Consider the following 21,024-nt stretch of genomic DNA (forward strand, 5'->3'; position numbering starts at 1 on the left):
TTAAAAAATTTTTTCTGGCTGTTTTGGTCAGTTTTTCTTGGTTTCTTATAGACAGTTTTCAAAATTATTGGGAAATTACTGGTTTTCTTTGCTAAGTGAAAATGTCCAGAGAACATATAATCTTAAGTAAAATTCCTGAAGTTCAAATACCTACTCCACAACTAAACTAGTCCTGTTCCATGCTAGAAGGTTACATAAATGAGAGTCCTGTGACAGTCTGTTTTAGGGTATTTATCTAGAATAACAGTTAACAAACTGTGGACCATAGGTCAAGTCCAGCCCTGCATCTGTTTTTGTAAAGTTTTATTGGCACATACCCCCTCCTTTACCAACTGTCTGACTGCTCTCACTGTAACAACAGAGTTGAGTAGTTGCTATAAGGACCTCAAGGCCCCAAAAAACTGGTGATATTTACTCTCTGGCCTTTCACATACAGAGAAACTTTGCTGACTTCTCATTTTTCGAATGACCAATTTTTTACCTGAAATCATAAAATTGGACTTCTTTTTTCTCATCCATGGGCTCTTCCCTAGTTATCATAACAATTTGCTTAATACTTCATATTCCATTCATGTCACTTATAAATGCCTTTTTCATTAACTAAATTGAAAAGCCCTTAATACGAGGGACCATCTTAAACACTGACTATCCCACAGTGTTTTATACATGGTAGGCACAGCATATATTTGTTCAGTGAATTAATTTAATGGTTGAGAGTGAAGTTCTCACATCCTATGTTCTAAATTTATAAATATGTCTCTTCACAAATCTGAAAATTCCTTTGGTAGAATATTGCCAAAAGGTGGGATTCTGGCTCCTATTCAGATTGCTTAGCCCATGTTCATTTGTATGTTCAACTTGTGCTTTAGTAATGTTTCCATTATAGAAGAGGAGAAACATTTAGAAATTTAGCTCATTATAATCTAAACAGATGATGGCGGAAGGAGCATGGTAGACTATATAGAGATGGAGCTGTGAAGCCAGACAGATCTAGCTTCAGAACACCATTTTTCCTGGTAATCTTCACATTCTGAACCCCACTTCCCTCATCTCTGATGCGGAGATGGTCATAGAAAATATTTGTTGTGAAGACAAAGAACCTGTTATGTATAGTGTGTAAACAATCTAATGTAGTGGCCAGCAGAGGATAAATGGCCTGTAAATGGTAACTGTCATTTATGAGTACATTTTTTAACTTGATGGCTTTTGTGTTCTATTATAAATATTGCAAAAGTGGTTTACATTGAGCCCATAATTAAGATGTTTAGAAAATTAAGGAATAAATTCTCTTTGATCATTTCTTAAATAATATCTTTAGATACGAGTGTGAAGAATCTTTTACGACTTTGAATGTAGACATTAGAAATCACCAAAATCTTCTTGATTCTTTGGAACAATATGTCAAAGGAGATTTATTAGAAGGTGCAAATGCTTATCATTGTGAAAAATGCAATAAAAAGGTATGGATTGCCCAGTTTTGTTTAAAATAATGATGGTTACATATAATGGGTTTGGAAGAATGATTGTTTTCATTTGTTCTCAAAATTTGCCCTCTTTATTCCCTGCCCTGCTTTGTTAACAGTGGTAACAGAGAGGTAGTTAAGATAACGGACTTAAAGGGTTTGTCAGGTAAAGAGAAGCTAGTACCAGAAAGGGCTAGGGGAAGCAGGTAAAGATAAGAGTGAATCACTTTAGAGGTCGCAATAGCTTAATACCACAATCTCTTGTCTGACGTACACAGGCACCTTTCATCCATATCTGACCAGACTGCTTGAGCTCCGCAAAGCTACAGAGCTCATAGAGGAAAACATTGCTCCTCTCACATCCAGAGTTACTAGCCAAGACCGAGAAGTTCGCTGAAACCTAACTGTTAATTGCTTTATGTAGCCACATAAGATTTCTTCTACCACCTGTTTTTTAAAACCACTTGGATCAATTTTTTTGTGACTCACCTGGTATTGGTTTTTGTCTGTGGGCATTTAATAGTATCTTTCTGGGCTCCCAAGCCCTCTTACCTCTAAGTCACCTGTATTATTTTGACTTCACATAACACTTGGAGAGGTTTTAAAATCTAGAGATTGAGATGATCTGTAAAGTCATACCCCTGCCACTCAAGCTCTAAGCCTTGAGGCAGGTTACTTAAATCTCTCAACTGCTCCTCATTCTCATGCTTAAGGTTCAGTAGTACCTGCTTGAGAGGGTTGTGAGGATTATACATGTTACTACTGGGGCAGCATTTAGCATATAATGTGGCACCTAACTGCCCAATAAATATTGGCTGCTATTATTATATTTCTGTAGTTGGCTCACAGCAAATTACACCTTCATTAAAATAACAATAGCAAACAGGTTAATAATGGTTAGGTAATACTGCCAACATAGAAATCAGGCAGCGAGTAAATCACTAATTTTTGCAGTTGGTAGCAAGTGGCATCAGAGTACCTTCTGTATGACTTGTTTCAGTTAACATAAACTATAAACTGACAGAACTGCTCTGATTATGTTCACTATCACGTTATGTTAACACTTAAAATTTCAGATGAGTGTTGAGAATTTAATAATAGAGTTTTAAAGTTTGGTGTTTTTTTGCAGTGGATTATAAGAACATCTAGTAATTTGTTCTGTTCATTTTAGGTTGATACTGTAAAGCGCTTGCTTATTAAAAAATTGCCTCCTGTTCTTGCTATCCAACTAAAACGATTCGACTATGATTGGGAAAGAGAATGTGCAATCAAGTTTAATGATTATTTTGAATTTCCTCGTGAGCTGGACATGGAACCGTACACAGTTGCAGGTGTTGCAAAGCTGGAAGGAGATAATGTAAACCCAGAGAGTCAGTTGATACAACAGAATGAGCAGTCTGACAGTGAGACAGCAGGAAGCACGAAATACAGACTTGTCGGGGTGCTTGTACACAGCGGTCAAGCAAGCGGAGGACATTACTATTCTTACATCATTCAAAGGAATGGAGGAGATGGTGAGAGAAACCGTTGGTACAAATTTGATGATGGAGATGTAACTGAATGTAAAATGGATGACGATGAAGAAATGAAAAACCAGTGTTTCGGTGGAGAGTACATGGGAGAAGTATTCGATCACATGATGAAGCGCATGTCATACAGGCGCCAGAAAAGGTGGTGGAATGCTTATATACTTTTTTATGAACGATTGGACACAATAGACCAGGGTGATGAATTGATACGATACATATCAGAGCTTGCTATCACCGCAAGACCCCATCAGATTATTATGCCATCAGCCATTGAGAGAAGTGTACGGAAACAGAACGTGCAATTCATGCATAACCGAATGCAATACAGTATGGAATATTTTCAGTTTATGAAAAAACTGCTTACATGTAATGGTGTTTACTTAAATCCTCCTCCAGGTAAGCATCAAGAATTTAGCTTCTTAGTAACAAAGCATACCTCTTCTTGCAGGATTTCTTGGCAGGCATCAACATGCTTGTTTTCTTTCTTTCTGATTGTTTTCAAGTCCTGTTTCAGATGACTGTTACCTTTGAGCATTATATATTATCTGGGTATTTAGAGACAGAGGAGCTTTTGTTTGTTATAACAATTTGTGTTTATTTACTCAAGCACTAGTTGAAGTTTGCTTTAATGAACAGAATTATTTCATAAGCAGCCTCAGGGGTTTTAACATAGTTGGGGCTTGGAAAATTGTAGGTAATGCAGATTTGTATGAAAACGGGGCTTGGGCATACAAATTTGACTATTTTTTAATCTGCACTTTATTTATAGGGCAAGATCACCTGTTGCCTGAAGCAGAAGAAATCACAATGATTAGTATTCAGCTTGCCGCTAGGTTCCTCTTTACCACAGGATTTCACACCAAGAAAATAGTCCGTGGCTCCGCCAGTGATTGGTACATTGTTTTGGATTTTCATTCCTATTATTACTGGCATTTAGTTTGGTTCTTTAATATACTGCTTTATTTTTTCCAAGCCCTAATAATCTTGTTTCAGATTTGGAATGCAGAATTTAAAAAATCTTGGTAGCAATAGTGAAAGAAATCATATTTAAGTAATTGCTGAGATTAAATGTGGCCCTTTATTACTCAGGAGCTGGCTTCTGTTATAGTGTATCATATCTTTGACTTTTGTGTACAAAACATTACAGGATGATACTTAAAGGTTATCTAATCACAAAATGATTACATTTTAGCTTCCCTAGATTACATTCAGCCATAGGTTAAAAAGGTAGAAACTTAAAATGAATTTGTTTCTAATTGCGGAATTTGTTTCTAATTGCGGAAGTTTAGAGACCATTTATATCATACCTTGATTTAACAATATTTACTTAACTATTCTAATAGTAAGATGTTAAGAGAATGGGGGTTATCGTTTTTGTCATTGAACCTAGGATTTTGTTTGTTTTGTCTTAGGTATGATGCATTATGTATTCTCCTTCGTCACAGCAAGAATGTACGATTTTGGTTTGCTCATAATGTCCTTTTTAATGTTTCAAATCGCTTCTCTGAATACCTTCTGGAGTGCCCTAGTGCAGAAGTGAGAGGTGCATTTGCAAAACTGATAGTTTTTATTGCACATTTTTCCTTGCAAGATGGGCCATGTCCATCGCCTTTTGCATCTCCAGGACCTTCTAGTCAGGTAATTGCCCAGTTTACTTCTAATGATTAAATGCTTACACATGAATTCTGTTTCCTGGAAGCTGAAGCCACACATATGTGCATCTGTTTGAGATGTTTACCTAATAAATGTGCATGAGCATGTAATAACCATGTGATCTGATGCCTCAATGTCTATGAGTTCCATTAAAAAGTACTTCCCAGCAATGAATAGTGACTATTGGCTCTTTAAAACTTAACAGAATTTTCTGTTAATTCAGTTACATTCAGTGGCTTAGTTATACACTTACTGTTATACATGAGTTTTAATTCATCCCCTTTCCTAAAAAAGCAACCCTTTTTAATAGTTCCTTGTGTGATCAGTCCTTCCAGAAATTTCTGCCTATATTTAACATGTCTATGTGCGTCTTCCGTTTTTATGCAAAGAGAATTATATCGTACCTGCATCTTGTTGCTGGAAAACAACCAATGTTTTCATCTTTTACAGGCTTATGACAACTTAAGCCTGAGTGATCACTTACTAAGAGCAGTATTAAATCTGCTGAGAAGAGAAGTTTCAGAGCATGGGCGTCATTTACAGCAGTATTTCAACCTGTTCGTAATGTATGCCAATTTAGGTAAGAATTTAAGTTTTCATAATTCTGCTTTAACGTATTAAGCAATGAAATCATTGAAGTCAAGTGATGAAATATAACCTGGTCTAAAACAGAAAGTGTTTCATAAAACCTACTATGAATTTTATCTGAAACTTTTTGCTACACTTTTTACCTTGTACTTTATTTATGCATGTGTCTTATCTCTGCTCAGACACAGGTCAGAATCTGTATCTTAATCATATTTTTATCTCCTAAAGCAGTGGTGCTAGACCTGGTTTTTTGAAAATACTGATTCCTAGGCCCCATCCCAAACCAACGGAATAAGAATTCTCAGAACTAACACAAGGAATCCACATTTTCAAAAGGTCCCAGATGATTGTGTAATATTCACCATGGTTGGGTGAAGGATTTAGTCTATACTTAAGTTTTGTTGAAGTAAATGAAATTAAAAGTTGAGGATAATATAAATATTCACTTAAATTGCCTGTTATTTATGTTAAATTCTAAACCCAAACATGACTGTCATTCCAGGTTTTATGTGTGTCACTTACTAACCCACCAATGATCCATAACCCTTTAACACAGCAGCATTCTACTTTGTATTTGTCGTCTTTTCCCTTACCTCCCCATACTAAAGATACTTGCATATTTGCAGTTGAAAAGAATATTTATTACACAAACAAGCATAAGGGGAATCTGTACTTCACATTTAGATGTGCCAAATCTTAGGTATTTATAAAAATTATACTCTGTTCAACTCCCTTTTTTAGGTATTCCCTGTCTAAAAAAGCATTCATCATTTGCCCATAATGAAATCTAAAGTTTCTCTGCTGAAAGCAAATACAGGTCTATAAACTTTAATGCAAAATCCTTAGGACCAATAGGCTTTGGGGTTCAGAAGTGTTCGGGTTTAAGAAAGGTAAAATAGTGCATATGCCATGAATTATGTAACATCCCTGGAGCAGTGTCCAGGACAGCACTTTGTAATCATACATATGAATATTCACATTGAGAGGGCTTGGATGGAAGACTGTAATAGCTCTTGTCAGTTCAGGCCAGATTTTCAAACACATTTTATGAGTGAACTTGTTTATATTGATGAAAAGAGCTGTTTGAATCTAGGGATTTCAAATAGGGATTGTGGACTTGTATTTATTATACTTCTTGGAACATGGCAGTAAATAAGACTGTTACTTTCTAATGGGGTATAGAAGCAAATCAAAGGGTACTTGCCATAAAATATGTGACAATAATGAGGAAAATACAGCATGCTGTAGAAGTACATCAGTAGGGGTACCTGACCAGATTTGGGGAGTGTGTGGGACTTAATGGAGAAAGTGATTGTAGGAATTGGTTGAATTTTTCCATGCAGAGTGAACAGTGGGTGCAGAGACTTGGAAGTAAATTCAGCACGGCTCATGGAAGAAATGAAAGGTTATTCAATCTGACTAGAATTGATGTAATATGGGGATGGCAGGAGCGGTGAGCAGAATTCTCTAATTGTGCTATTCTGTCAAGCCTTGAGAGATTCTGGACTTTATCCTGAGGGCATTGATGATCCATTATAGAATTTTGAATAGACGTGGCTTCTAGAAAGATCATCCTGGCTGCAGTGTGAAATGGATTACAGGGAAAGTAAGACTAGAGGATTTTTTAATCCTAGACCACCTGTTGACAGAAATGTGGCTTATACTGAGAAATTGACAGTGAGGGGAATACAAGTAGACAAATTCTGGTGCTTTTCATTAGATGTAAGGCCAGTAGGATTTGGTGATTGGATATTCAGGGAAGGGTAATGTGGGAGAGATGTTAAGAATGATGCCCAGAATTCCAGCTTGCTAAACTGACCAGGTAGTAGTGCCATGTACTGAGCAGGGCAGACACAGGAAGAACATGGACAGGGAATTTGAGTCTTTGTGACACCCAAATAGAGGTGTCTGGTAGAACAGGATCTATTTGGAAATATTTTTGAATCAGCTGAATAAAAATAGCTGGAACTTGAAGCCATTAGAATGGGTTTGATCATCCAGGGAAGGCATACAGTGTAAGGAGATAGCCTGACATGGGAACTTGGAGGACCATCACTTTTTAAGAGACAGGAGGAGGACTCAAATAAGAACAAGAAGAGGTAGAAAGAAAATGAGAGGAACCCAAGAAAGGGTGAAATAGTTACAATTTGAGAACTATTCCCTTAACTTTAAACCAGAAAGAGGGGCAGAAGCCAGGTAAGCATGGGTTGAAGAGCAGGCCAACGAGAAAGTAGAGGGAACGAGGTTAGGCGTCTTTCAAGAAGCTTGGCTTAGAAGAAAGAAGAAAGGCAATTTATAAGAGAATTCTGATTTCTCCATTTTCGGCGTTCATTTAGGATTGCCGTCTAGGCTGGTCCCTGAGACTCCCCAGGCCATAGAAGTGTCCCGAGGATTGCAATGTCATAGTCACTGTTTAACCATTTAATATTTAACTCCAATTAGATTTTTGGTTCTTTTAATTGTTTTAATAATTATTTTTTGTATTATTATTTTTTAATAATACTCTGAATGCCAAGTAAAAGTAATCTTCTGATCATAAAGGTTGTAGAAAAAATAACTACTTTATTATGAAGCCCTTCCATCCCAGTTCTTTCATATAATTCTTCCCCTCTCTTCCTGCTTCTCCCTTCTGTACTGTAGGTGTGGCAGAGAAGACACAGCTTCTGAAATTGAGTGTACCTGCTACCTTTATGCTTGTGTCTTTAGACGAAGGTCCGGGTCCTCCAATCAAGTATCAGTATGCTGAATTAGGCAAATTATACTCGGTAGTGTCACAGCTAATCCGCTGTTGCAATGTCTCATCAAGAATGCAGTCTTCAATCAATGGTAAAGTCAAATACTCCATTCTTTACATTGGTTTTAAAGTACTACTGACCATAAATATTTAAAGTGATTCTGAAGAAGTTTCAGTATAAAACAAGAATCTGTGAAAGTCCATGCTTTGGAATATTTTATATTTTGAGTCCTGCATGGTTTTCACATGCTTAAGGGAATCTTTCTATCTACTTGCTGCTGAGGTTGGCATCTTGTTTATGAAGTAGTTTAAGAACTAACTTTTAAATAAGAAAATACCAGTATTGGTATTTAACTTTTATGTTTTATCATCTTGATATATCTGATCATTATAATGCTTCATATTACTTTCTTTGTACTTGGGAAATGATCTATATTATTTTTTTCTTTAAAAAAAAATGATAAAGCTATTTTCTGTAGTGAAAGCTGGATATTCTTGTGGAGAAGCTGATTAGTTTTTCATTGATGACAAATCTGTATTCTAGGTAACCCTCCTCTTCCCAATCCTTTTGGTGATCCTAATTTATCACAACCTATAATGCCAATTCAGCAGAACGTGGCAGACATTTTATTTGTGAGGACAAGTTATGTGAAGAAAATCATTGAGGACTGCAGCAACTCAGAGGAAACCGTCAAATTGCTTCGTTTTTGCTGCTGGGAGAATCCTCAGTTCTCATCTACTGTCCTCAGTGAACTTCTCTGGCAGGTTAAAGGAAAATATACATTCATACGTCTCTATAACTTGTTATTTTATTTTTATTATCTTTGTAAGTATACAAGTATACTAGTTTTAGGTGTGCAACATAGTGGTTTGATGTTTTTATACATTACACATTACAAAGTGATCACCAGTGTTGCTGCTTTAAATAAGTTCTTTACCACGTTTTACCTGTTCTTAGGTGGCATATTCCTACACTTATGAACTCCGGCCCTACTTGGATCTGCTTCTGCAGATCTTGCTGATTGAGGACTCCTGGCAGACTCACAGGTAGCTACCCTTTTTTTGTTTCTTGCCCAGTTCTTAGAGTAAGTGAAATTAACAGCACATTTATTATTTTTAACCTCTTGGAAGTCTAATAAATGTTTTATTGTAAAACTTAAGGATGAATAAAATGGTTCCCTCACAACTTCATTTTTTTTTTTCCTCTCATTGCCCAAGTTGCATACTTAATATACTAACCTTTTTCTTTCAGTTGGCGTTGTTTTATATTTGGAGGAATTTTTTGGTAAATGTTTCCATTTCATCAGTGATGCTCTAGAGTTATTTTAGGATTGGATTACGTTAGTTTTAGAATTATGTGAGAGTCCCTTCGGTAAAGAAGTATAGGCGGGTCCCAGTATTCGTTGTAGTTAATGATCTGAAAGTCGGTGTGAGCACTGAGCAAGTGCTACTAGGCCGTTGCTCCCCGGGGGATACGCAGTTAGGCTCGTGCAAGCCTCTGGGCACATTTTTTTTCAACCAATCAATACATAACCTTTTTTAAAATGTGTTCTGTTTAAAGAAATCTTGTTTAATATATATTGAAGAATTTGTTGGGAAACAATTAAGATTTTGTATAGTAGACTGCTTCCTCTCTGTCACTATAACTAAAACAAACCTGAAAACAAGTTCTGTAACAACAAAATGCTTAAAGAGAAATTAAAGTCTTGAGTGTTAGTGCGGATTGCAAATGCCAGAAATCATGAAATAATATTTTCAAATTATTCACCAAAATTAACAATCATAGATTTCAAACAGTTAATATTATAAAAATTGAATTAAACCAGAAATCAGTTTTCCATTAAACACAAAATTTAATAGTTCCAAAACTGTAGCCGTTTATTTTGAACACTACCAGTACCCTTCTCAGTATGACCAGAGGAGTTAAAACTTATGAGTCAGTTGAAATGGAATCTTAAGTTTTCACTATTTTCTTTTGAAAATACTATAAACATGTATAGCTTTAAACCAGTTAGCCATATCTTAGCCCTAATTAGAATCAGTAATAACACTATAGGCACATGTGCTGGTTTAAACATGGGAATTTGTTTTTTTGTGTAATAAGATTGTTGTTATGATTCCCTGGCAGCAAGCTTGAAAATAAATTTCTCATAGTGGGCTTTTAGTCTTTCGGTAAACTGTGTATCTATGGAGCATCTCCCATGGGCTTGGCACTGTTAGGCATTGAGGAACAAGGGAGGCAAAGGTAATATTGATAAAAATGGTATTTTTTAAAGCAGTTGATTCATTATCACTTGAAAAAACTGAAGGTAAAAACAGAAAATACACTGCAGTGTTTCCAGTTAAATAGCAGGAAGCCTCTACATGGTTGACTGTGTGGCCTGAGATTGTTTAACTTTGCAAAATTACAAAGTTATTTCCAAACAAAATAAGTTTTATGAATGCATGTAATACAAAAAAACAAAACTTGCCTTTTGATTTGAAACATTCTATTAAGTAAAATGTACAGTGTATAAAAGGTTTTTTTAAATTACTGACTATACAGGTAAGATTTATTTTATTTTTTTTAATACTTAATTATGAATTCATTTTATTTTATTTTTTCCAATCTTGCAAAACTTTTTTTTAATTAATTTTATTTTTAAACTTTACATAATTGTATTAGTTTTGCCAAATATCAAACTGAATCCGCCACAGGTATACATGTGTTCCCCATCCTGAACCCTCCTCCCTCCTCCCTCCCCATACCATCCCTCTGGGTCGTCCCAGTGCACTAGCCCCAAGCATCCAGTATTGTGCATCGAACCTGGACTGGCATCTCGTTTCATACATGATATTTTACATGTTTGATTTCTTTATTGAGATAAAATTCACTATTTGTTTTTTAATTCACTATTTTAACCATTTTGAAATATGGAGTTCAGTGACTTTTAGTATATTTAGTGCTGTGCAACCATTACCACTGTCTAATTCCATTCATTTTCATCACTGTGGAAGGAAAATCCAAACCCACTTAAGCAGTCACTTCCTAGTCCTCCTGCCCCCACCCCCGACACCCACTCGTCTGCTTCTGTCTCTCTAGATTTGTCTATCCATGGGCAAATACCCAGGACTTGGATATTCCGTTCATCTCATGTGATCGGAATCATACAATATGTTCTTTTGTATCTGGCTTCTTTCACTTAGCATAGTTTTCAAATGCATCCATGTTAGAGTACATATCTATAATTCATCCCTCTTCATGACTGAATAATATTCTGTTGTATGGATACATTACATTTTCTATATTTGTTCACTTGTTGGTGGATATTTGGGTTTCCACCTTTTGGCTGTTGTGAATAATTCTGTTGTGAACATTCATGTACACATTTTGTATTTTCAAAAAAACACCTGTTTTTCAATTCTCTTTTTATATATAGCTCAGAGTAGACTTGTAGGCAGGTAATTTTTAAAATATCTTTTGAAAAACTGGAAGTATTCATAACAAGATTTACTGTTTTAACCATTTTTAAGTGTACAGTGTTGTGTTACCATCACTGCTGTCCATCCCCAGAACTTTTTCATCATCCCAAACTGAAACTCTGTACCCATTCTTGCTTTCTCTAACTTTTGCCTATTTTGAATACCTCGTATAAGTAATCATACAATAATTCCTCGTATAAGAAATCATACAATATTTGTCGTTTTGGATCAGAAATAAGTTGGTTCTAGGCAGCCATATGACCTTGGGTGCAAGCCTTTTAACCTCTTTTTTTCTTACATGTTCAAATAATAGATCACATGACTACATCAAAGACCTTTATTGAATGGCCCATAGTAGGCACTTAGTAAATGTTAGCTGCTATTTGATTTTAGAAGTTTTAATTTATGTCGTTCCCTTTCAGAATTCACAACGCACTTAAAGGAATCCCAGATGACCGAGATGGGCTGTTTGACACAATCCAGCGCTCTAAGAATCACTATCAAAAAAGAGCATACCAGTGTATAAAATGTATGGTAGCGCTCTTTAGCAATTGTCCTGTTGCTTACCAGATTCTACAGGTGAGGGTTTTTTCTCTGTGTGTGTGTGTGTGTGTGTGTATGATTGTGTAGAAACCTCTGTGTGTGTATAATTGCATAGAAACCTGAATCTAAGGATTCTGTTTTAAAAGATGAGAATTACAAGAATTTGGAGTTGTCATTTCAAGTTAACTTTGAAAAACATTGCAAAACCTTTTTACATACATAGCTTTATTTTCTTTTGAAGGGAAATGGAGATCTTAAAAGGAAGTGGACCTGGGCAGTGGAATGGCTTGGGGATGAACTTGAAAGACGACCATACACTGGCAATCCTCAATACACTTACAACAATTGGTCTCCTCCAGTGCAAAGCAATGAAACATCAAATGGTTATTTCTTGGAGAGATCACATAGTGCTAGGATGACACTTGCAAAAGCTTGTGAACTCTGTCCAGAGGAGGTAAAAAAAGCCACCAGTGTGCAGCAGATAGAAATGGAAGAAAGCAAAGTAATTTTTTACTTTATAGGGCCAGTGTTTATTAATGATAATGGGGGAAGAATTATGTGGAATTTTGTTTGCATTAATATGTATACTATATGTGGTCTTAATGAGGGAATCTTTTAAAGAAATTTTGGGGAGATTGCCTGAATCTAGTATTTCTGAGAGAAGCCAAATCAGGTTTCTTTCAGTTATTTTATCTATAATAAAATTTGTCAGTGGGTTGGTTTTTTAAAGATTTTATTTCAAACCAAAAAAAATGGAATTTGCCTACATAATTCTTTATTTGTAAATATTTAAAATCAGGAACCAGATGACCAAGATGCCCCAGATGAGCATGAGTCACCTCCACCTGAAGATGCCCCGTTATACCCCCACTCACCTGGATCTCAGTATCAGCAGGTATCAGGCTTAGTTTGTGTTTTTATCCCCTAGAATTTTTACGCATTATTTATAGGATGGCTAAGTTTTCTGTTGCCACTGTAAAGTAACAGGGGGATAATCTAGACCAGCTTTGGGGGCATGATCAAGAGGAATGGTTGGCATGGGGTCACAGTGTGATATGTTTGAGCTTCCCCTGTGGTGTTTCCTGGTCAAATATATGCACCCCTCTTGTACTTAGTAGATGAAGTTAGTAAAAACTATGATTATTTGTATCAATATAAAATGATAATATTTACTATAATGGATTAAGATGACATTTCCTAATAGGCCAGGTCTACGAGTAGAGACATGAAATATGGCAGTGAAGGAAGACCCTGGATATAGCAATGAAAGAAGAACTGTTTGCTTACATAGCATAATCAAGACTTCAATGACAGTAAAAACTTATTGGAAAAAAGTCAGGGATTTGACAGATTTCCATGAATTTTTTTAGAAGATCAATAACTAAATTTAGATGAAGAAACTTCCTAAATGAGAACGTGTCTAAGTCCCAGGTGTGACGCATTTTGATCTTTTGTGGCAGTGATTCTGGAACAAGCATTGGAATCCCCTGGTGGGCTGTTGAGGGAGGGGGCACCCCAGAGTTTCTGATTCGATAGGTCTAGGAGGTGGGAGCAGAAAAATCTACTTTTCTAAGAATTCCCAGGGGATGCTGCTGCTGGTCTAGGAACCATGCTTTCAGAACCATTGTTTAAGCATTCTTACAGTTCATAGTAGAGGTGGAAGCATGCTGGCTAATTAGAAAATGCACATTCAAGATATTTATTTTCCTAATAGAAATTACAGAAAGTGAAAGCTAAAATCTTCTTGGCTTGGGTGGTGGGAATGTACAGAAAAATGAGAGTTCAGGAGTTTAAAACATTAAGGACCCAAATCCAGCAGGAGAAGAATTACTTCCCTCAGCCCTGAGACAGCTCATGCTTAATCATGTCTGATTAATCCATTATCTTCAATGTTGTTTTGTTTTCATTATCATCATTCTGTGTTGAAGGTTGTTGCTTACGCAGATCTCATATGACCATTTAGTCAGATTTCTCGTATAGAAGTTTCAAGGTGCTTAGAGTGAGAGTGGATGTGTTCTGGCACTTTTGTGATTTTTTTTTTTTTTTTTAACGGCAACCAATAATGGGCTGTTATCCCTTATTTGTCAGACTTGAATGTGAATAATTTGGGGCACTTTAAATCGCCTTGGCCGAAGAATTACACCTACGCTGCTCTTACTTGGGGCTTTGAGGCTATCTTTTTTTGTTTCAAACCAGTGTTTTTCATCATTAGCCCAAGCATATTTACTTGTTAAGTCCCAGGAATAAAAAGAAATGTTTACATTTCCACAAGCTTCAGCCTGTGGTCTTTAAAGTTGAAGTTCACTATATTAAGTTTAACATGCAGATCTTGTCTCCCCGCCCAGAATAACCATGTGCATGGACAGCCGTATACAGGCCCAGCAGCACATCACATGAACAACCCTCAGAGAACTGGCCAGCGAGCACAAGAAAATTACGAAGGCAGTGAAGAAGTGTCCCCGCCCCAGACGAAGGATCAGTGAAATGCACACGACTAGCTGGTTCCATCAAGACTGCACCCAGGCCTTACAGTCCAACCTTTTTCTGTGTCTGGCTAATATTTAAAACTAGAAAAAACTATTCCTAATCAATATGGAGTGGAAAGTTTATTCACTGTCTTATCTGCAGAAATTTGCTGTCAATATATAACTCGCCTGCAGTGGAAAGTGTATAGTGTTTTGTAATAAATGGCCTGATGCTAATGTGTAAATGGCAAAGGTGTATATAGTATATTAATGTCTGACTGTTAATTCTTAAGCAAGACTTTTTTCTTGATGAGACTCACAGATCTACAAAACCTACAAAAATTAATTTTCTTGTTATACCCATTGCACTCTCAACCAGTGTTGCCTGCCTGACGGCAGTTGGATCAACTCCTTTACAAAAACAAAAAATAAACCAACAGCAACAAACCAGAGCCCGTCCATGTCAGCCACACCAATAGTTTCATGTTCATTCTTGGCCACTGGAGTCAGTTTTATTATGAGCAATGTAAGGCTGGTAACCTTTAAATTATTTGGTTGATGTGGAAAATTGGTGATGTAACATTGTTTCTAGGTCTTTTTCATTGCCTTTTTATTCTGATGTTAGGTTAATCACTTTGAAGCTATAGTTATGCTGTAACATTTAGCATGGCTTCACACCAGGTTAGTGTAGCCAATGAGGAAAAAATTACCATAATGACAGCAGTTGTCCCAGTGTGACAGCTGTATTGCTCAGAGCTTTTCCTTACACCTAGAATATAAAATATAAAAACGGGGAGAAGTGTGATAAACAGGTGGATTTCAGTTACACATATGTTGCTTACATCTTAATGTTTGACAATTCAATCTCTGGGTGGGATAAAGAAACTTTAAGTGTCAGTAATGGGAATTTTAAAAGATTAAAACAAATATGCAAAAATTTGCTATGCCAGGATGCTCGGAGCATAATAGAAGACTGTATTTGGTGTGCTTGTTTTGTTTCTTTTGTAGAGCTTACTAGGAGAACCTTCTAAAACTTGCCTTCTGCTGGATCCCAGTGAAGCGGAGGTCATCAGAAACCCACAGTACTTGGAATACCATTGCACCAAGATGTTGGCTGAGCTGCCGCTCAGTCACAGTTCACTTGAAAGCAAGAGTTGTCCTAGCTCCTTCTCCATTATTCCAAAAATTTTCATGTTTGAAGCAGGGTCTAATTGAAAAGAAAACTGGTTAATATAATTGAGGTATCAATATCAGAATAAACATTTAAGATGATAAATTCATCAGTTAATACTGTATTTAAAAGAGAATTGGTAACTTGAATGTGTGTAATTTTTTGGAACCTGTCTAAAAACCAAATACCCCTGCAAACAGATACAGTCCACCCTATTCTATTTAAATATTTTGCTGTTTTATTTTATAGAAATTATTTTGCTGAATTCACAAATAGAATTTGATTTAAGAAGAACTTTTTGTCCTGTGGTGTGTTTGGGGGTTTTTTGTTGTTGTTACTTTTTTTTTTTTTAAGGACTGCATATTAAGGTTAATTCTGTGCATAGCACACCTAGACATGACCCTGAATTCAGGAGTTCAGTCACATTGAGTTTTTGTGCACAGAAAGATTTGACCTTTGGCCCTTGACTGAAGATTTAAGACAAAAACAGGATGTTGACACTGTAAAAGTTTCCTAACATAATCAATCTTGTACTTTTTGTATGTTTTTTATATACATGTATATTTAATGAGCACAAGCTTGGTTGTATTTTTTACAATTCAGTTAATAGGCAAATGTTTTGTCAAAAAGGCTATAGTTGGAATTGAACAAAGCAGAAACAAAATTGAGAATTTGTTATTTTGTGATTAAAGGGGGCAGGTATTTAAGATAAAGCTTTGGATATCTTATTTGCAGTAAGTACTCTGTAGTCAACCTGTGCTTCTAGGTTTTCTGTAACATTAGGAAAATTGACACCGGATAGAGCCTGTTTTTACCTTAAGTATATTACATATGAGTTTAAGTGTGAGCCAAAGTCATACACACCATCTGCAGTTCCAATTGGTAACCTGAATTTAGAAGTTCCTCAATTCCAAGTCTCCTTAACAGTGAGCAAAAACAGGTTAAATTTATTTGAACAACTTGCTATCATAAATTACACCATCTGAGCTGATTTGTGTGTGTTCTGGTCCTTAACAAAAGTATGTAATATACTTAATTTAAAAACGAATGACTTCTAGATGTGAAAACTTGACATTTTAAAAGGCTGTGAATTTTTCTCCTTGGAGGGAGATCCCACCTTGGCTGCTTTGAGGGCTTGTGAATCCTTTCCCCCTCCACTTGAGGAAGAGTGGTCTGTGCTGTGATCAGGATCTAGGGAAAGTGAATGGAAAGAGTTACTTTTGTTTGTTTGTGCAAATTATTTTCTCTAACTCTTAAGCAAGCATTAATGTATAACTGAAAATTTTAAGATGCATGTTATTGTAAGAGCAACATAGCAGTGATTTTGAGGTCTTTTTCTGAACACAAATGGCACATTTTAAACTTCAAGTCTTCAAAGTGCCTACAGATTATTTAATTCTCCCTCAACTGATTTCTTGAGCCATATATATATTTCCCACTTTAAATGTTTGTTGCAGAATCACTAGTCTTCCTTTCAGAGAAGTACCCCCGAAAATTCTAAATGGCATGGTTACTTTTTAGGAGACAGTAGAATCTGTTAACATAAAGACTGAAGCTATTTGCATCGTTAATCTCTGTGAACAAGGGCTTTGCCCTATTGGATCTAAGTATTTCAGTGCACAACTTGGCGAAAACCATACTGCTGCTGTTTCTAAGCCCTCTACCAACCAAATTTTCATGTTCAGCATTGTCGAGGCAGAAATAAGAACATCCTCGTATTTGGGATTTTTGTCTTCATTGATTTTTCTCTCAATGATAATTTCCCAGCCTTGTCTTTCAGCTGTTATGTGTACAAATTTAGAATTATGAAAATGTTTTATATTTTTTTCATGATTAACTTTTATTAGTGAATGATAACAATTTAAGTATTTAACCCTAGTAGTGGGTTAAAAAGATGAGGAGCCTTTTTTATTTGAATTACATTTATAAATGAAAGCAAGTCTGTGAATACTCAGATGACTACTCCAAAATAGTTCCATTTTTTCTTATTTTTCCAGCTGGAATTCTTACTTTGCTGAATCTTGTGGTTAATTTTGGTGGATATATCCTGCCTTATTTAGAATTATAACTGGATTTTTAAAAATTGCCTTTTCGTAAGTGCCCAATTTTGGTCTCTAGTTTGAAGGTATTACATACTGCCGAGAAAGTAAACACTGCTCCTCTCCCCTCCAGTTTTTGTGTTACTGATTTTAAAACAAACGTTCAGTACTGGTTTCCTAGTGGGGCTCAACTAAAATAGGGCCTGCGCCTATGTGAGTGTTTAGTGTTTGAAAATAAGGTTTTGGGTGTGGTAAATCACTACAGAAGTGCTAAATGTATTAACTTGCTGCCGATTGTATTTACGATTATTTTAGATTATTTTACGTCTGCAGAAATGTAGCACTTTTCCTCCGAATTTATAGGTCTAAGAAAAAAGGGGGAAAGGTGCACCATGTTTTAAACTTGCAAATGAGTGAAAAAATTTTTTTGCATTTTGAAATCCAGATTCCTAAAAGGAAATCTCACCACCCAGATCACATACTTCTCAGCCTTTTACAAGCCAACAGACTGAAGATTGTCCACAGTTCCTAAGATTTAGCACATATACAAAAATAAAACTTTATAAATTAAATTTCGGTTTCCCCTTTTATTTATTAAAATAAGATTTTCTAAATGGAAGGTAAATTAGAGGTGTAATTGATCTGAAGGGAACTTTAAAAGGAAAATGTTTGTAAGTAGAGGGATGCAGCCCTTAATTTGTATCTTCACATCTAAGCCTTTCAAACGAGATTGTGGTCTATTGACAACCCTTCATTCTAAAACCAAGATTGGTCAAACACTTGGTTTCAAAGTTCACTTAAATCAGCAATAAAGCAGGTCACATATTTGAGGGGTGTTCAGTCATGTCCGACTCTCTGCGACCCCATGAATCGCAGCACACCAGGCCTCCCTGTCCATCACCAACTCCTGGAGTTCACCCAAACTCATGTCCATCAAGTCGGTGATGCCATCCAGCCATCTCATCCCCTGTCGTCCCCTTCTCCTGCCCCCAATCCCTCCCAGCATCAGGGTGTTTTCCAATGAGTCAGCTCTTCGCATGAGGTGGCCAAAGTACTGGAGTTTCAGCTTCAGCATCAGTCCTTCCAGTGAACACCCAAGGACTGATCTCCTTTAGGATAAACTGTTTGGATCTCCTCGCAGTCCAAGGGACTCTCAAGAGTCTTCTCCAACACCACAGTTCAAAAGCATCAATTCTTCGGCGCTCAGCCTTCTTCACAGTCCAACTCTCACATCCATACATGACCACAGGAAAAACCATAGCCTTGACTAGACAGACCTTTGTTGGCAAAGTAATGTCTGTGCTTTTGAATATGCTATCTAGGTTGGTCATAACTTTCCTTCCGAGGAGTAAGTGTCTTTTTATTTCATGGCTGCAATCACCATCTGCAGTGATTTTGGAGCCCCAAAAAATAAAGTCTGACACTGTTTCCACTGTTTGCCCATATATTTCCTATGAAGTGATGGGACCAGATGCCATAATCTTAGTTTTCCTGAATGTTGAGCTTTAAGCCAACTTTTCACTCTCACTTTCATCAGGAGGCTTTTTAGTTCCTCTTCACTTTCTGCCATAAGGGTGGTGTCATCTGCATATCTGAGGTTATTGATATTTCTCCCGTCAATCATGATTTCCAGCTTGTGCTTTTTCCAGCCCAGCGTTTCTCATGATGTGTTAATAGAAGTGAAAATTCAGTTGTCTAACAAATTCCATCTGCTCTGCTTTCTAGTATCTGAAAAGCAATTCTTTGTTGCCATGTTCCAAAGAAATATGACTTCCATAGAAACCTGTTGGTACTTCCCTTAAATTGAGTTTCTGCAAGCATTACTGCTAAAGAAAGAGACATAGCCCTAATTTTCATCAAACTTTGTTTTTTAAAAATGAGAACCAGAAGATGAATAAATCTAGTATTCTGCAGTTTGGAAAACTAGTTGGATTAAGCCGTTTGACTTTTAAGTATTTTTAGACACATGAACACATCTAACGATGAAAATGTATATGGCCACCAATATTTTGAACTGCTTCATTATAATCTGATGATTTACAGGTAGGTAGAAAATGGATAGTATTTCTACCTCAAAGTTTAAAGTTAGGGTGATAGCAAAGGCTTTATTAATAATTCATTTGCTTTAGGACCTAAATTCTCAAGGGAAATGTTCTTAAACTATACTAAAAACTTTCCTCCACAAAACAAATTACAGACCCACATAAAATCAGTTGATTTTTAAAGACATTCCACTGAAATGTACACAGCTCAAGAGTAAAATGGGAATGCTTTGTCATCTGAAAACAAGGTCGTCTCATTTTGCTCCATCAGCATTTATCTAAAAATAGAAGTTTTTCATTGTGGTGGGCTTTTTCCACATAAATGACAGTCAAACACCAGCTGCCCCAGCCTCACCTTCCCTTCACCACGTCCTGCCCCAGAGGGAGCCCAGTGGGGACCACCCTACAAAATTGAAGTCTACTCATTTCCTATTTCTTTTCAATTGTATAGATGTAAAACTATTCAAAACAGATGCTTTGGACACTGGAATGTTTTTCCGCAAGTCCTGGGGGCGGGGGGCTCACATGAGGATTCGATGTGTATTCTTTGAGTTGCCGTCTAGTTCTTCCCCACCCATTAAAACACTGGGTGCATCTTCTTTGGAATCCAGAAGTAGATAATCTGGTGCACTTAAGTGGGACTGAGAAGGAAGTGTTAACATTGTGAAGGCTGGCAGTGTCTTACTATGCACAAGGAATAGTGTCTCCGGGCACCAAGGAAATAGAGGTTAACCCTTCGTAATCCTTTTCCCAAAGGTCTCTATGTATAGGATGTGCCCCTGAAGGGTTCTTGATGTAAATTAGTGTGTTCTGTTGGGTGAATAGGGAAACAGCTTTTTCAGGCTGCGTGTCTAGAAGGTTATTACTACTGAAAACTATTCATCAGTAGTCTAGTAGTTCTTCCAGTCATCTACTTTCAGAATGTCTTAAGCACTTAGTATAAATCCTTTCTTAGTAAAATGGCCCTAATGTGGATTCCTACAAGGCTGTTAACCATATCTTCCTTAGGAAGTCTGACTAGGTCAGAGGCTAAGACCATGAATGTATTACACTAAAGAGATTTAAAAGCTAAAGTTACTGAGTCAGATGTAAATCCCAAGCTCTTGGGTTGTAGTTAGCCTTCTCTATTGCCCCAAGGTTGAGATTTTTAATTAAAAGCCAAAAACCAAAAATTGAGATTTGCGGGCTTCCCTGGTGGCTCACTGGTAAAATAACCTGCCTGCCAGTGTAGGAGACACGGGTTTGATCCCTGGTCCAAGAAGATTCCACATGCCTGGAGACCACAAAAAGTCCACGCAGCACAATTACTGAACCTGTGCTCTAGAGCCCATACTC

The 21,024-nt window shown here is 36.6% G+C and overlaps 1 protein-coding gene across 5 annotated transcripts in view; it reads left to right on the forward strand.

The window, feature by feature from the left end:
• Window positions 1-18,219, forward strand: part of USP9X (ubiquitin specific peptidase 9 X-linked) — a 116,931-nt gene extending 98,712 nt beyond the window's left edge. For 2 of the 5 annotated variants that reach the window (XM_027533637.1, XM_027533638.1), the window contains exons 34-45: window positions 1,319-1,460; window positions 2,635-3,388; window positions 3,762-3,885; window positions 4,405-4,630; window positions 5,096-5,225; window positions 7,874-8,059; window positions 8,512-8,732; window positions 8,926-9,014; window positions 11,852-12,008; window positions 12,214-12,426; window positions 12,772-12,867; window positions 14,318-18,219. In XM_027533637.1, the coding sequence (XP_027389438.1) occupies window positions 1,319-1,460; window positions 2,635-3,388; window positions 3,762-3,885; window positions 4,405-4,630; window positions 5,096-5,225; window positions 7,874-8,059; window positions 8,512-8,732; window positions 8,926-9,014; window positions 11,852-12,008; window positions 12,214-12,426; window positions 12,772-12,867; window positions 14,318-14,455 (2,476 nt within the window). In that variant the 3' untranslated portion in view covers window positions 14,456-18,219. Of the gene's footprint in view, window positions 1-1,318; window positions 1,461-2,634; window positions 3,389-3,761; window positions 3,886-4,404; window positions 4,631-5,095; window positions 5,226-7,873; window positions 8,060-8,511; window positions 8,733-8,925; window positions 9,015-11,851; window positions 12,009-12,213; window positions 12,475-12,771; window positions 12,868-14,317 lie in introns of all 5 variants that reach the window. The other 3 variants (XM_027533636.1, XM_027533635.1, XM_027533634.1) reach the window with 2 other exon arrangements.
• Window positions 18,220-21,024: the final 2,805 nt, after the last annotated feature.

Source organism: Bos indicus x Bos taurus, chromosome X (genome assembly GCF_003369695.1).
Source record: "Bos indicus x Bos taurus breed Angus x Brahman F1 hybrid chromosome X, Bos_hybrid_MaternalHap_v2.0, whole genome shotgun sequence".
Taxonomy (NCBI): domain Eukaryota; kingdom Metazoa; phylum Chordata; class Mammalia; order Artiodactyla; family Bovidae; genus Bos; species Bos indicus x Bos taurus.